This window comes from Pholcus phalangioides, unplaced genomic scaffold, assembly GCF_987345545.1.
Source record: "Pholcus phalangioides strain wild (caught in Gottingen) unplaced genomic scaffold, Ppha-v1.0 ptg000004l_1, whole genome shotgun sequence".
Taxonomy (NCBI): domain Eukaryota; kingdom Metazoa; phylum Arthropoda; class Arachnida; order Araneae; family Pholcidae; genus Pholcus; species Pholcus phalangioides.
Window position 1 is genome coordinate 49,114,588 of NW_028301597.1, and position 17,630 is coordinate 49,132,217.

At 35.4% G+C, this 17,630-nt stretch overlaps 1 protein-coding gene across 1 annotated transcript in view; it reads left to right on the forward strand.

Annotated features, from left to right (window-relative positions):
- Positions 1 to 16,721, forward strand: part of LOC149087777 (rab-like protein 6) — a 37,238-nt gene extending 20,517 nt beyond the window's left edge. Inside the window, exons 10-17 of the mRNA XM_089231703.1 lie at positions 824 to 966; positions 2,031 to 2,139; positions 2,642 to 2,807; positions 3,065 to 3,240; positions 4,959 to 4,990; positions 5,320 to 5,500; positions 5,844 to 5,944; positions 15,067 to 16,721. Of these exons, the coding sequence (XP_089087829.1) occupies positions 824 to 966; positions 2,031 to 2,139; positions 2,642 to 2,807; positions 3,065 to 3,240; positions 4,959 to 4,990; positions 5,320 to 5,500; positions 5,844 to 5,944; positions 15,067 to 15,264 (1,106 nt within the window). The 3' untranslated portion in view covers positions 15,265 to 16,721. The remainder of the gene's footprint in view (positions 1 to 823; positions 967 to 2,030; positions 2,140 to 2,641; positions 2,808 to 3,064; positions 3,241 to 4,958; positions 4,991 to 5,319; positions 5,501 to 5,843; positions 5,945 to 15,066) is intronic.
- Positions 16,722 to 17,630: the final 909 nt, after the last annotated feature.

Sequence of the window (17,630 nt, forward strand, 5' to 3'; positions counted from 1 at the left end):
ACAACCAGAATCAAGAATGAGCACCACGAGCAAACACAACAAGAGACGAGAATCATAACTCAAAATAATTATCATTCATTTCGTAGACTTTTAGCTATTAAGATTTAAGAATTTTGACAATTATTTAAGATATTACCATAAATCTCACTGTTCGGGTATACCAGTCTGCATTCCAGGATGACCTGTCCATAGAATCAGGGTGATCGTAGATCAGGGGTCTTCGACCTTTTTCTAGTGGTGAGCACTGCCAGTATCCATCATCGAAAGAAGAGCACCCTTACAACAAGTTAGACACGTATGCCCGAAATCAACATTATTTTAATATTTTAATGTACTTCGTACAAATTGTTGGATTGGGACGTTGATAAAGTGCTCGTGATCACAAAATCGGGCACGAGCATCAAGCACCATGGTGCTCGCGAGCAACGGATTAAAGATGCCTGTTGTAGATTGTCATTTAGAACTTCTCCTTGTCCTTGCATGATTAGCAAGTGGCAGCTTGTGGACTTGCAAAATAGTTGACAGCACTATACCTGTGACTCAGAGGTGGAGCTGGAAAACAAGCGGAGAAATTAACAGTAGGATGAAAACGTGAATTCTTGGTGTTATAAAAAGCTTATCATTGAATTTTGGGCAGTACCCAGAATGAACTGAATAATTGTTCATAGAAATTGATGGAAAATCGTGTTTCGCTAATAAATGCAATTCAGGGACAAATAATCTTTGTTAGCTGAGGTATCGCTGTATATGGACTGAAGGCGGGGGGGGGGGGGGCTAAAAAAAAGACTAGGTATTCAGCTTTTGATTTATGAAATATTTCTAGGTGGTGTATATGTGCCTGATGTAGCTCCTTCAAGTGTAAACAAAAGCGTGTCCATGCCTGCCAGTCTTTGTCAGTCTGCTTTGAATGATAGCGGTGCCCAACGTGTTGTTCCTGTGCCAGTTCCTGTTTTGCTTCCCCCTGAAGTAAGCATAATATTTCCATTCCCAATTTTTAAAAAACTGTCTTTTACTTGCTATGGTATTGTCATCGGAAAATTCTACACTGTACAAAATGGTACTAAATATTTGATAGTAAAAGATAATAGAAATTTTGTTTGATTTATTGAGTGTTTAATGTGTTAATTACTGATATGAAGCTGTAAATAACTTCAGCTATAAATACAAATGCAAAGGTCACAACAGGCAAATTGTTCAATAAGGTGGCTGCAAAAAAGATGACCATAACAAATATGGATGTCAAATATAACTAAAATGCAGCAACCCAATATATTATATATATCACAAAATAGTCAATTTATTCCAATGTGTTTATCATACTACTTTTTTAAATGGGTCAATTGTGTTAGAATTCACAATAGAAAATATATTTATAGTTGTAGTTATTTACAGCTTAATTTATTTTTCAGACTATGTGAGTCAAAAGGAATAAAATTTGAGGAAGAAGCCTACATTTATCTAATTGCCACATTATTAATGCTGCTAAGTGTGGTAGCTCAGGTCAATAAAATACTTACCTACAGTACTAAAGGCAGTTTTTAAAAAAAAAGTAAATTAATGTGATCTTCACATGTTTCCAAGAGATCTGTATAAGCTGTCTAGGGAATTAATGTTCAGAAGTGTTGCAAGTTTGATTTATGCTTGTTGGAATCTTTCTTGACGTGCAGGTACAACAGAAATGGTGATAATATGACTGCAGAAAGCTTCCTGCTGAGGGTTCATGCATAAACTGTAGGCGAGATGTATAGAAAAAATTTCTGTTGTCACTCAGATTCGGCAATGACTAGGGATCCAGTTCATTGCCGAATCATTTTTTTTTGCGCCCTCATGCGCAAAAAAATAAATAAAAAAATACTGTGATGCAACAAAAATACTCGATGATTCAAGCTGCTACATTCAGTCAAACTAACCAAATCAACACATTTTTTAGAGCGAGTTCTTGATGCATCCAGCTTTGTATATTTTTGATCCAGTTTATATTGCATTAAGTAGAATTTACAATTTCATTTGAATGCCTGTTATCGTTCCAGGATCCTCCTAAACAAGAAAAAGGCTTTTTGTCTAAAATTCTTAATAAATCCTCAAGTCCAAACAATCAAAAGTCATCATCCACTGCTAAAAGCAAGACTGAGGATAAAAGTAAATGATAGTTTCTCTCAATATTTTATATGATGCAATATGAAATTCTGGTTATAACATGTGTTTCTTAATTATCTGAAAATAATTTTTAATAGTTTCTGCAGATTTGATTGTTTTTTTTCATATTCAGATACATGAATTTTTTGTACATGACAGCACATTTCGTGTAAGAAAAAATTATTCAACACAATGACCATGATATGAAGGGATCAGAAGTCAATCAGTGTCAATTTTCTGAAAATGACTTTTGTATTGCAATTGCCTTTTCATTGTTAAAACTTCCAATTGCCAAAGCACTCAAGTTGCTTTCTTTATATCGCAACAGCAGATAGCTCTACTTATACTGACCATGGAATAAAAATATTCTTTTATCTTATTTTTATACTGTTTATTGACTTACACTGATTGACTTCTGAGCCCTGTATATATATGTATAAAATTGAATTCACAGGTATATGAGTGAGCATACCAGTATTTATCATTCAATAAATATCTTCTCTAGCCTTGACGGTCGCACATATGACATCACCATTAGGGGATAGTCCTGTGAAAAGTGTAGAAGATTTTGTTCCGGAAGACACAAGCCGCTCATTAAATTCATTCCTGGAAGACTCGCCAGAAAAACAGCCCCTAGAAGTTGAAACACATCCTGAAGAAGAGTCAGACAGGTGAAAGATTTCAATTTACATTTCCTTGAAATCCATTTTATTTCTTGAGGATGTGATTAATAATTTCCACATTATCAGATTAAGTTACTTTTAAATCATAATCTTTCTCTGTAGAATGAAGTTCACTCATCTTGGTAAAAATAAATTTTGTGCATACATTTTCATGTAAATAACTTTTTTACTAAGTGTTATAGTGTTTTTTTTTTCTGTTTCAAGTATTTGCTCTAATACTGCATAACATTTATCACTTTGTGCAGCGAGGAAGAAGGTAATAATCCTATGGTAGCTGGCTACCAAGATGATCTGGACCCTGAGGACATTTTGAACTCCAAAACAGTTTCAGAAAAGGTTGATGACTCTTCTGATATTATCGCTACTGGTAAAAGTTTAGAACCACAACTTTCATCATCTCCTGATGAAGCATACTCTGCAGGTAAGTTTTTTTTATAATAATGTTTCAAACTTCATTAATGTAAAAATTAAAAGAACCAAAGAAATTCTTCCGTATTTTGGTAAACCAAAGTTTAACCAAACGTTCTATAGCAAGTCAGATACTCTAAATTTCGAAAGGATGCATAAAAGTTAACTTCATAAACCCCATGGTACGCTTTTACTCATTAAGGACCCAGGTTCTTCACCAACCTGAGATTCTACCAATTCTTGATGCTTGTACAAAATAATCCGAGACATGGATAGAGTTTGCGCTGTTCAAAGAGAAAAAAGAATTTTTCATCCAGCTCGAAACTTGAACATGGATCGTTTTCACTCCATGTGACAAGGAGTGGGGAGCACCACTAACTGAGATTCGGATTACAGTACACTTGCAATGGCATTGCATTTGTAAAAAATTATTTTTATGTTTATTTTTGAAAAATAATCACAATACGATCACAAAAACACGGAATACTTTTATTTTATTATCCAAAAAGTAATTTTTCTTGTGAATTAAACCGAATGAAATTTTTGCTTGTCAAATAAGGAACTCATTTAGCATTTCACAATTGATCGAACTCAATTTTGAAACCAACTATTAAAATGTACTCACATGAAAAAAAGGTTTAAATTCACTGCAGATGGTCATAGGGAATATAGGTGTATATGGTAACATGCTTGCCCGGTATGCAAGAGGGCCTGGGTTCGAGTCCTGGTGGAGACAAAATTACTTTCCTTTCCGAGTTCACCTCAGCATAATATCCAGAAAATAAAATGTTTCCTTGATATAGGTGTTATGTCGGAAGAAAAATATGAACAAGATGGGGGTATAATTTGTTAAATTCTCATAACTGTTCACTTCAGTTAATCACAATAAGTGATTGAGTAATAATATTGCATTCTAGAAAACTGAATAATTTTAACTGACCACTGCAAAAATTGTATGTATATTGCAATAATCAGGAGGGGGGGGGGGGAGTCTAACATAATTTAAATTATTCCTCAGTTCTTCAAGAATCAAGGTACATTTCTGTAATTTCGCTGAGCTATTATTCAGGAAACATCACAAATAATGAAATTTATGCTGAAATATATGAATTTAACTATGAAGTTCACTTAAAAAAACATGTACTCATTACATGCGAAAATCTTGATATCCCTCTCAAATAAATAAACATGAAGAGTGGCATGAAAGCACCACTAAAAATATAAAAAAATATCTTGAATGTGTGCTTGTGATTAGTTATATGAGGGGGGGGGGGGATTTCTCAAATTTTCCTTCTTTATGTCATGTGATCTGAAGCATACTTCTCACGGATCGATGCATGTTTCTTTTTGGACACAATATCTGAGAGAACCAGTAATCCTCTCGCAGATTATTCTTCATAAGCATCAGGGAATGATAGGCCCCCTATGCTCTAGGACAAGGAGAGGTGGTGTCATTTTATTCTGAGTGGCATCATAGACCCATTGCAGAATAAAGCTGTATGGTGAATGAATACTTAGTGCATCCCTGTCATTCCATGCTTACATCTTGTAAGTAAGAATATATACGGTTAAGTAGTATGACTAATAAGTATTTACTGTATTTTGCTTAATGCAGTTTTGTGTTAACAAGGTTTGACTGTTTATTAGAATTCTTTCCATAAACTAAAATCAATTTATCATCCCTTTTATGCGCTATATAATTATATATTTCCTTTTTTTTTAAACATGTAGTCAAAGATGATGCCTCTACAAGTATAGTCAAGGTAAGTAATGTTTTCATAGTGTAACTTAATAAATTTTAAAAGATTGTATAGTATATAGTCCTCCAGGTATGTGATGAGATTTGACAACATCACATCAGACAATTTTTTTTTCCAGTAGGGAGAAAGAAAAAAAAAAAACTCAAGTGATAATTTGAGTGATTTTCAATGCACAATAGCTTTACATAAAAGAAGAAGAAGAATTGTCTGACGACTATACATGGCAAGCCTTATCTCTTGCTTGGAGGACAATATTCAAATTTTTTTTATTATGATTGGTATGTCATGTGTGAGAATGAAACTAGTTGGATTATCAACATTTTATTGCGTAGGTATCTTCATCTGGAGATATTCAGAGTTCGTCTATTGTTGAAGAAAATGAAGATGATGATGAGGATTCTTCCATACCTGAATTACAAAATGAAGTTCGTTACAGCTTAGAGAATGAGGATTTGAGTGTGTTAGAAAACATGTATATGAATGGGAGGAAAACGTCCAGTGGTGCATCAAGTGGTGAGTACCTGAAAAAAATTCATAAAAGACAAGTAAAAGTTTGTTGATAATTTTAACATTCTTTTTTCAGACGGCATTGATAATATCTAGTGACACATGACGTAGTAATTCTTGCTCATCTCATTTAACTATGCTCTACTTCTGTGAAACACAAGAAAAACCTTGTATTGTCAAAGAAAAGTGTTATAATAGATTATCAGTCGAATAAAATGCATGCTACCACATGTAAATTTTTTTACTAGCATTCAAATGCATCTTTTTATTTATTTATTTATTTTTGTAAATTTTCTGTTCAGCTGCAGCACGTTTCAGAAATTTATTCATATGTTTGTTTATTTTGCAGTACATAGTAGGTCTTCTCCAAGCGCCACTGGTTCTGAGGCAGTCAGCGAAGACTCAAGCACTACAAAGAGCAAAAAACACAAGCATAAAAGCAAGAATAAAGTAAGCTGCAAGCTTTTTCCTCCCCACTATTTCACATAAAAGTTCTTTTGCTGCCTTTACGTTTGAACCCACATTTTATTCACCTAAACAATCTGCAAACTGCTTTGTGAAATAGATGAAAACAAGGCACCATTACAGTAAACGTAAATGGGCGGTAATAGTAAAACTGTAAGATTTAAATAGTATTTTCAGCCCCTTTCCCCCACTTCCAAAAAAGAAAATTTGGAACTAAAAATTTGAGGATAAAGCTGTTGAAAATATAGGCGTTTATTACAATGACCCCCATCATTCCACAGAAAACAGACCTTATATTGGAAAGTTGTTATATCGAAAGTTCAAGAAAAATTAGCTTCTTAAAAGAATTCCATATTCGGGTGAAATAAATTATATTATTCATTTTGCTATGATGCAGGGCTCGGCACGGGTCACTTTTTTCACTAAAAGTCACTTTTTTAGAAACTGGTCACTTTTATTACGTATTTTCAGGCCCAGGTCACTTTTTCCACTTTTTTAGCAAAAAAAACCTCGGTCTCGCGCGCTTTTCTGCTGTCAGTGTTTTTCTTTTCTTCAAGGAGGAACTTGACCTGTTCAATATCGCTAATTTTCTCCCTCCCTTCATTGAACTACGATCGAAGGCATCTTATCTTCCCGGGAGCATACCGTGTGACGTCAACATAACTTGATTTCAAGGCGCTTGGAAAAAGAAAGCTCCTTGGTTAAAGAATCGTCATTTTATGGAAAAGCCGGTCGGAAAAAAAACTAGCATAAAAGGCGTACTTACAACAAAGAATTTTTTCCCCCCTATACTACCATTCTTTCTTATTTCCCCACGTGCTCACTCGTTCTTTCATTTTCATCTTATTTTAAAATTGATCCTTTATTTTATTTGTTTTAAAAAGTTTTAGTCCTAAGGGCCAAATTCCTTTCTCTGAGCATCGAGCAAGTTACATTTGTTGTTTGTTCTATCGTTACTTTTGTTAATTTTTTTAAATGTTATTTGAAATGACGATTAGAGAGCCCGTGCAGAAGCTAACTTACGCGCAGCGGGAGAATACCAAAGCGCGTATTAAAGACGCGTATTATTAATACGTATTAAGCGTATTAATACGCTTTGGAGAATACTCTTGTAGCTGGCCAAGGTTAAAGAAGCTCGCATGTATTTTGAATTTACTTACAATAAAAAAAAATCATCCGATTGAAAATCGCGATCTATCGACAAATAAAATTCGTACTATATTTTTAACTGGATTTAAATCTCAGCAAGAAACCGTACCCCCAAATTTGATCGAAAGGAGAACTATTTATGAAAAGATCACAGAATCCTGCAATTAAACATTTAGTTTAACACAAGGGTTTCCAAATCAGATGAAAATTTGTCATCAGGCTGATAAAAACTCAGTTAACGTGCATGCGAGCCGTAACTAGAGGCGGATTTAACGATGGGCACACCGAGCACGCCTTTGGCCCCTACTTCACATTTTTTTCCTAATTTAAAGGGCCTAATATTAATTTTTTTTATGCCCGGGCCGTAACTTAATTTAGAGCATCTTCACGATACTGATTGTTGACTTAATACTGTTGGATTGTTTTCCTTTTTTTTTCTCTCCATGCACGTGCGGGAATCGGTTGTTCCGACGCTGTATGCAAATCGGCGGCGGCGTACCCTCACGGGAGCACGGATACATAGACTGGTTTTTTCTCTATAGGTGAGATGTCTGTTTTTTCCGCATGGATGTATGTCGGGATTCGATTTGTTTCTCTCTTTTGATTGCCGGCCGTATTTTTGATGAACGAAAATGATCTTGTTTTTTGTTTTTGCAACTTTTATGGAAAAAGAGTTCAAAATGAACTTCTGATCATTGTTTTTCTTCAGCTCAGTCGGTACGCTCTGCCCCCCAACAAATATCGACATCTTGCGCGCCATTCTTGATGTGTAAAAAAATCTTATTTTTAGACCTCGGAAGTTATTAAAACGTTTGTCTCGAGTCTGTTATGACCGCAATAGGAGAGGGCGGGGGTCTGGTTCCACGGGCATGGCCCCCACATCTTGGAGTAGGGCCCCCTAGACTGGGAACTTTTGCGGGCCCCCTGACCAGACTTCCACGGGCCCCTTTATGGTGGATTTATAGTGTGAAAAACAAAAAAATAATGAAAATCATCCCGGGCCCCAGGGCTGGAGCCTTGTCAGCCCACCCCTTGTGGGGGCCATGTCCACGGGTGTTGAACGAGGAAAGGTGCCGAGTTTACTCATTTTCTGTTAAAAAGAGTGGATACCGGCCCCGAGCGATAGTAAATTTTCGTTCGTACTTGCGACCCGGATTGCTACATACCGTGATCAGATCCAAAAGCGGGGGGGGGGGGCAATGCCTTGGGCGGGGTTTTTGATGGAATGGTATATTTAAGAAAAGGCAATAAAAATTCATTTGCAAAATTATCGAATTTCACAGTCAAGGGGCAGTAAAATTACGTTTCCCCTCCATAAAAAACAATTGTATTACGGCCATGGTGAATCGGGTGTCCCGGATGGGGGCGAATTCACTATTTTTGTTCGTTGAAAGTTACGGGAGGAGTCAGCGCTAACGTGGCGACTTGTTTTCGCGCTAAAATAGGTATCCCTGACAGCAGCATCCATAAACCCCGTATGTTGTTGATTCGATTTTTGTGTTCATTTCATCCTAATTTTCCGTATTTCCCGATATATTTCTATCGATTTTCGCATATTAGGTTAATTCATATTATAAATTATATATTTTTTTGTAATTTTTTATGTGCCCTTTGTCAGCCATCTTGAATTGACTACCGCAAAACGACGATTCCTTGGCTCGAAAAAAAGTCGCCACGTTGGTGCTTACAAGGTTCATGGGAAATTTACCGGGGAAGGCCGCTGAGTCTTTTTTTCTTTTAAAAATTACGGGGGGGGGGGGGGGAGGCCAAAATTATACTGTTTCCAGGGGTAGGAACACCGCGCCAAAATTAACATCTTGCGCCATCCTGCTCCAATAGTGTTTTCGTATTTTTCTGCGCCAAATAGCTAATTTTGCTTCGTATGTCCAGAATTTCTTAAAGGACGCCAAAAATTTTTTGTTCCTGCTTACCGTGAAACGATTCTTTCTAAGAGCGTGTTTTATATATATTCCACTGTACGCTTTATTTAAACTATCGGCCTTTCCATCGTGAAACCCCGATAATATCCGTGATTGTGCAACTGATGATAGTTTGCAATGGTCTTTCAGCTTTAAAGTGCGCCGCTGTGGTGGTCGAGTGGTCATAATGACGGACTCGCATCGCGGGGACCCGGGTTCGAGCCCCATCGTCACCACAGTGGTGGTCGGCTGAAGTTGTTTTTCTGTGGTTCATAACTTCAAGGCGCAAATGCGAGCCAATCTCCCCGCTAAAAAGTCTCGCCACAGAGAGCGACAGTCCTACAAACAGTATAAATATTCAGTCATTACACTACACTCACTTCACTTCTGAGATATAGATGGCAGCACTAAAAAATCATACACAACACTAAATACGCACTCAGACTGTTAGGTACACTTCCGGCACAACTGACTAGGTAGTAAATTGCCCATGGCGATAGACCTGAGTTGTGCTCGGCTTCAAAAAAAAAAAAAAAAAGCTTTAAAATGCAAATGCGAGTCAGTTGCCGTTTAAAAAAAAAGTCGCCACTGGAAGCAGCAGAAATTACTGTAGTCGATCGTCATTGTGTCAAATCCAGATGTTTCGTGAAAAAAATTTCCATTCCGGAAGTAAAAAGTGTGTTTTCGCCGAATTACGAATGTAAATTTAGAAACTTTGCCGAATAACGAGTGTCAGATCGCTAATCTCGCCAAATAATGCGTACTTAATCGCCAAACGTCGTGTTGATTCTTCCGAAATTCTCCCCCATTTTGCAACAATTTCTTTCCGAGTATAAAAAACTTATAGAAAATTTTTTGCTCATTTGAAGTGCTGCTGTTCAAGGCAGCAAATAGTGCCCTCAGTAAGCAAAAATCATCTTAAATAGACTGGTGTGAAAAATTTTATGACAGCCTCTCTTTCAAACAAGGTGTCAAAAGCCTGAAACACCAAAAACAAAAAACAAGCTGGTGAAAAGATTTTTGATAACAAAAGACAGTGCAGTTTTATTTTGAAAAGGGATGAGGGTTAACGAAAATATTCTTGTTAATTTCCCTGCTCCAATAAGTATCTGCTCCAAATCCTATATTTTGCTGCTCCAAAACTGATCCGAATCCTATATTTTGCTGTTCCAAATCCTGAATTTGCTGCTCCAAAACTGATCCGAATCCTATATTTTGCTGTTCCAAATCCTGAATTTGCTGCTCCAAAACTGATCCGAATCCTATATTTTGCTGTTCCAAATCCTGAATTTGCTGCTCAAAAACTGCTCAGAATCCTGAATTTTGCTGCTTCAAAGCTGCTCCGAAATGGACTTTGTCACTTCCCACCCCTGTGTTTCTGGGTAAAGGAGTAAATGTGGTTTTTTTTTGCAGGGGTGTATGTTGTGTGTAAAAAAAGGGAAAATATATATTTTTACAAATTTCAAAACTGGTTTATTTTTTCCCTCACCCAAGGACAGTATTATTTTGGTGCCCCCACCTGTAAAATAGTACTCGCCCACTTTTCCCAGTCCAGCCATAGGTGGAGATACTTTAAGGTCTTAGGGGTGTGGCACGATGACAATTAATATACATCATATATATGTATACATCAGTAGGCTCTGCCATTGACGCTGGGGGGAGGGTGGATTGCCCCTCCCACAACATATAATTAAAATAATTTAGTTAATTTAATAATTTGAATACTTTATTGAATTTAATAATTTAAATATTTTATTGAATTTAATAATTTAAATATTTTATTCAATTTAATAATTTAAATAATTTATAATTCAGTAATTTAAGTACTTTTTTAATTTAATAATTTTAAATTTTAAAAATTTAATTTTATGGTTTTTAATCATTAAGTAAATTTCTTAAAATTTGTTGGAACATATTATGCAAACCTAGGTATGTAAATCAAATTTGTACTAGTTAAAAAACGTTTGAGTACATTTTGTATACTGTCATTCATAGCATAACATGAATGAAAAATCCACTGGAATGTAGATGGGACAAATTCTCTCATCAAATTTTGTGTTATTTCATTTTTTTCCCTTCTTTGAATGGGAAAAATTTTTCCCGCTTTGAAGTTTTTCCTGCTTAAATTGATTTTAAGATGGGTTGTGGAAAGCAACATGGGGGAAGGCATTGCTGCTGTTACTTAAAATGGATGTAATGTAGTTATTCTCTCACACATAGTTGTTGATAAATTTGATAAGTTATTCAAAACTTTTCTGGTTAGCAGAATGCGTTTGAGTTTGATTTAATTATTTCACACTATTATGTAAAAAAAAAAAATGCAATTTCAATGAGTTCTATTGAAATGCAAAGTTAAAACTAAATTCAATTTCAATTCATTCAATTTGGTAATAAAAATTCATTGTCCATTTGGTCTCTCTCTCTAAAAATATTTTGGTCACTATTTGGTCACTTTTTCAAACATTTTGGTCACTATTTTCACTAATTTTGAGGCCATGATCCGTGCTGACCCCTGTATGATGTTATCCAGAGTCCTCCTTAACCGTTAACATAAGGTGGCTACATTTTAATGAGGCCTATATGGACCACTAAGCTATATTACAAAAGAGCTTGGTGAGACTCGTGTGTCCTGCAGACCCTCCCTCCCTGTAAGCAGTTGCAGTGAAAATGCACCAGGTTAGAAAATAATAGAATTGTAATTGTAATCTCATCATAAGATTATTACAATGAAGTTCTCATGCACGCAGTTATGTGCCAAATTCTTGAATGTCAAGCACCAGGATGTAGTATTGTGTTTATTTCTTTACAAAAAAAAGAGGCAAGGCAGAGTTGACGTTATGTTGGATGGTCTTGGCAAAAACAATGTGATGAATAGGAAAACATTTGGGATGTATTGTACATGTCCTTATAATGGAAAAGTCATGCTAACGAATGGTCATTGTAACTATCATGGACTGTGTGATTAATGAACTGATCCTAGTTGTGTCATAAGTCATTAATTATCGCTGACTCTTAATGTGTTAGCAGTGTCCTAATACTTAAGGACAGTTGCTCATAATTTTTCATGCTTCACATATTTTCTTGGAAATAGGAAGGAGGCTAACGTGACCCTAGAAATTCACAGGAGGCTTTTTAACACTTTAATTACTGATAAAAATGATCATTGCTAATCATTTTTACATGTACTCCTGAAGGGTATACACCACATGGTGAGAACTACTGCTTTAAGGTCTATTCACACGCAACAGTCATAGCCCACCTCCATTTTGAGAGATCCATTCTGTCTCTCTGAATTAGGATCAGATTCTGAACTCTACCTGACAAGTGTGAACGAATAGGCTGGTAGAAGGAAGGGATTTTTTTATGTTTTTTGAATCGAAATGGATCTCTTGAAACACAAGTCATGCTTGTGTGTTTATAAATACACTTAGGGTGGTGTTCATTACAGCAGAGGGCTGAGCAAGAGTGTCATTCATATTTAAAAGTTGAATTTCATACTCAGGTGGGAGGGGGGTATAGTTTTAGGAATTCTCACTTCACAGCCCACATTGAACAAGTTTTTCGATAAAAGAAAAGAGAGAAGAAAACTATCTTTTTTTTTTCACCCTATTTACACAGGGGTCTTCAACATATGGGCCCTTCAATGAAATGTTTAATATACAGTAGACTCTCAACAATCTTAACACCCGAAAGTTGGAGTTTCTGGATAATCAGAGGAACTGAAAATTTTGAATTAGCTTATGAGACCCTCTCTTTCCGTATTTTCCCTCCCAAAAACCCAACTTTTCTACTTTTTCAAGGAATACTACATAGAATGTACCTATTGTATAGAAATGTCAGTTTGAAAGTGACTGGGCAGCCCCCAGCCCTATAATGGGCATAATTGGTGTTTTTAAAATTAGACTCCTTAAATGGACATAGACCATTTTAACTTTTTTTTGGGGGGGGGGGGGGTTTGCTGAGAAAGAGGAACAAGTTTGACTGTTTCTTTGTAATGGTTATTGTAATTAATTGCTTATGTAAAATATAAAATCATTGGAATGGCAGTTGAAAGCTATCAGTGTCTCAGCATTGTTCACCATCAATATCAAACCCAACTCTTCTCAATAAGTCTCTCATCTTTGCGCTTTTTTCATGTTCTTCATTTTTTAAACACATTGTATGGCATCTATATCTTATCCAGGAATTAAAAATACGTTGAGTATTCTACTGTACTGCTTCTACTTGTCTTTTTTTAAAAGTAAAACCAACATTTAAAGCATTTTTCATTGTTTTTCAGGTAATTCAAATTTTTAGATAATTCCAGGTGGCCTCGGTCCCATCCTCCTTAGATTACCCTGATTTTGCTGTGTATACTCATGTAGCCAAACCCCCCCCCCCCCAACATCAGGACCATCATTTCGGTGGGTCCTAAATTGGTTTTACTGTTCAAAAACTGACCAAAGTGTCCCCCACAATATAGGAGCTTTTTTTTAACAAAAAAAAAAAAACTGCTTATACACAAGTATATATGGTACTAATAGCTCTTAGAGATCCTGAGGCTTAATTGAAATTTCCAATGCAGTCTATATATACACAGTGTCAAAGGTTGAAGACATCTGCTATTGCTGACGAGGTAGTAATATCCAGACTTCCATCAACCAGTATCACCTTGTCCAGGGCTCCCACCTGTCCTACTTTTCTACCAAATCCTATCAACAAAATTCATGTAATTATTTTAATTGAGCTGGGAATCATTGACATATTGCCAAACATTACAAATGTTGTGGATTGCAATTAATGGTTCTGCCAAAGCAAAAATTGTATTGTTTTTAAGGTTATTTGGTGGGGGGGGGGGTATATGTGGTCCATTTGGTTTATTAATTTTTCATTTGCTTAGTTTGAGGATTCAACAAGTAGAGTAGCCATTAAAAACTTCTGTCTGGATGGTAAAAAATAATTTTGTATTTACTATTTCATGGTCTTGGACAGTAATTAACATTCATCATTCAAAATTATGATACACATTTTGTGTATAGGCCTAGGTGAAACAATAGTTTGCATTACAAAACAGTTGGATACATAAGCCTATTCTAGGTTTAGTGATTCTGATGCTACCTAATAGCATTCTGTATTTTAAGGCATGAGAGAAGAGGCATAAATAATATTTAAAATGCTTAGCAAAGAGTGAGAAATGAAAGTGCTTCATTTGTAAAAGACAATTACACTGGTATTGAACAGTAAAATGTAAACAAATCCTTTTAAAAACAGGATGGACAACACAATAAAACCATAGGGTTCACCTTGACTTATTTACATCGGATCTTATAATTTACACATATTGCAACATGCTTTTGAAAGTGGTCTCAAAGGAGCATCATTCTTAAAGAAATGTATGTCTTAAGACTCCAAAAAAAGAATGTAATTTATATTGTGAGAGAGCCAGGAAAGAAAAGATTTATAGGTTGCTAGTACACTGTTTTGGCCAAAAATTGTTTTTGCAACCAACTCATTTCTGTCATTTTGCTTTGGCTTGAGTTAGTCTTATAGGACATTGAAATAGTGTTATGAAAAAAAAAATGTAATTAAAAAAACTGTTTAAACACAAAAGAAATTTTTTAGGGATTTTTTTATTATGCTATGATTATATATACATTATCTAAAGGGGGTACCCTCCGCCGTCCTACTTTTTAGTCCTGCTGTTTCCTTTTTTTTTTATGATTTTTTAAGTGGGAGCCCTGCTTTATCTCATCTTGAAGATATATTTTTTTCAATTGACACATTTTGAGCAAAGCTTGAAGACCTTTGATGGTGTGTTCAAGAAATATGTTTCTCCAAGTCATATTAAAAAAATGTGAATGGAAAAGAAAGAATGAGAAAAAATTGTAAATTTACCTCCACTTCACCCTCTACCCTTTCTGAGGAAGGAGGGGCATCACTATTGGAGAAGTTTACCTTGACTTATGTCATGTCTTGGAATGAATTACTGACTTTGGGTTGTCACTATTGAAATAAAAATAGCTGATTACGCTATAATTTTTATTAATGCTTGTATTGCAGGATGAAGAGAAAGGCCACAGAAAATCCCACAAGCATAAGAAGCACAAAGAAATTACAGAGAGTAAAGAGAAGGGATCGTCGAAAAAGAAGAAAAAGCACAAAATCGGTGAACCAGATAGCTCGTCCGACATGGATAAATTAGAAGAGTTCTTAGGAAGTGATACAGTGACTCATAACAATGAATATGAAACATTGTAACTTTTCAAGATTATTCTATTCCGGTGGGGAGAACAAGGAAATAATGTTTCCTAGGCCCCCCCCATAGAGCTCATTCATACAAATTTCGCTCTAAAAACACATTTTCAGCCTTAATGCAATTTTTTTCCCTCAAAATGCTCAGCAGTTCATTGAGGCCTGTTCATGTGGAGAATAATGAAGACAAGTCGCACAGAATTGGTCCTGTATGCTGTGCATTGCAGACTGTCAATTCGTCCATTGATAGCATACGCAAATGATATATATATACTGCTAACATATTTGTTGATATTATTTGATTTATTTTTCTTTATTTGTGCCTATTGTTGAATACTTAAGTTTGAGAGGATTGGTTCTTCGTTTTTATATAATATCACGCAGGCTTGTGGACATCCTCCTATTGATATGTTTTATCTATATTCCCATCCGGCATGCAATATGGAGCTAAATTGCTTAGGTCTGGTTTATCATTGAGAACGTAGTTGCGAAAGAAAAAAGCTTAGTTATTGTTAGATGGCTGTTATTTGTGAAATCATATCGAAAATATTCTTGTTACCCAAGTTATATGGTTGAAAAATTCAACATTTTTGTGATGATATCCCTAAAGTAGAACATTACATTTTTTTTTTTGTTTAAATAATAAGTATGAATACAAAAAGAAAAAAGTCTTAAAAAACACACAGGTAGTATGGTAAGCTACCTATATCTAATTGAGAGTGGCTTGGGGTAATATAAAATTCCTGTGATCAGTGGTAAAATGTAAGATTTATCAAAATACAATGCACTGCGCTTAACATGATCACATTGGGACTCAGTATCAATCGTTAATTGTCATCAGAAACCTATACCATAAAAAAATCCTGGCTCTAACTATGATGACTATAATATCCTGTTTGGTCTAATGGGATGTATGGAAACAGAATAACTGTTCTTCTTTTACTCATAACAAGTTCTCATAATCAACGTGTATCTGCGGCTTCCCAGTGCAGTTCAACAAATAATCTCTTCACTTCAAAACGCCTTTTGTCGGGCCGCTACTCCACAGCGCCCCCGACAAAGGTTGGCGGCGCACAGTTTGGGAACCCCTGGCATAATTGTAATGTTTTCTATAATTTATGGTACGTTCCATAGATTCCCTTGTGAAAGTCTTCCATCCGAGGAACTTTGAATGTGGGCAGTTGAGAAAACTGACCATAAACTGAAGAAAAGGGTTTTTTTTTACCTTACGTGTGTAGTCACTATGGAGAAAGAAATTGCAAAAGAAGCGCTACACATACATAGATCATAGTGGCTATTAAGGCCTGATTAAGACAGAGTGAACCTGAGCATGTGGAAATTTTTGTCAGTAAGGGAGCTTTCTGACTTCCTACATAGTCTTGCAGATTAATAATGGTAACTTAGGGAAAAAATTAGATTGGTTCAATCTTAGCTTCAAAATACACAAAAGAAAAAACTTTTGATGGAAAAAAATTGGTAACATAAACCAAAGTGCATATAGAAATGCCCTTTCCACTTGTTAATACAAGATTCATTGAAAGACTGATTATTTGTGGAGATAAAGATTACACAAGGAAGAAAATTTATCAGAATATTACCTTGGAGCATAGTATATAGGATGAATTTTCTTCCTTGTAAATCTTCATCTCCACAAATAACCAGTCTTTCAATGAATCTTGTATAAACCAGTCATGATAACTATAAACAGTTTTTTCCCCTCCCCATGTTCTGATATTGGTCTGTTCTGTAATTACAACTGCAAGAAGCAATACCTGAATGATAACATTATTGGTGATTCTAATAAGCTGCATCTACTGTATAAGCAAAACTGACGCATCTAATTGGCTGAATCTGATCTCTGTCTAGATCCTGGCAATCAAGTGCCTTCTTTCATTTTGTTTACATTTTTGAAATGCCTTATTGCACTTGTTAGTTGAGTAAATTTTATTTCTTGTTCAGTTGAGTAAATTTGAACCCATTTGACATGTTTTTTTTAATCTTAAAGGGGTCCCAACCATGAAAGGACGAAAGTATAACAATGAAAATACTTTATGATGAATCCAATTGATCATTTTTTTATGCCTTGAGTTTGTCCAATTCAAATTAAATGTTACTGTTTCGGTTTATACTCGTTGGGTCAGTGATTTCTGAACAGTGTGCCATTTCAGTTTGGAGTGCCGCAAGATATAAATTATATGTTGAATGTAATAATTTGATGGTTATTTTTGATTGGGGTGTGTTACAGCACCACTAGAATACGTTGAAATTAATCATTGGATACAGCCAAAACCTGCTATTACAAACAGTTTATAATGTCCCATATTCCTCTTATCAGATACCAGTGTCATTCTTAGTGCAATTCTAGGCCAACC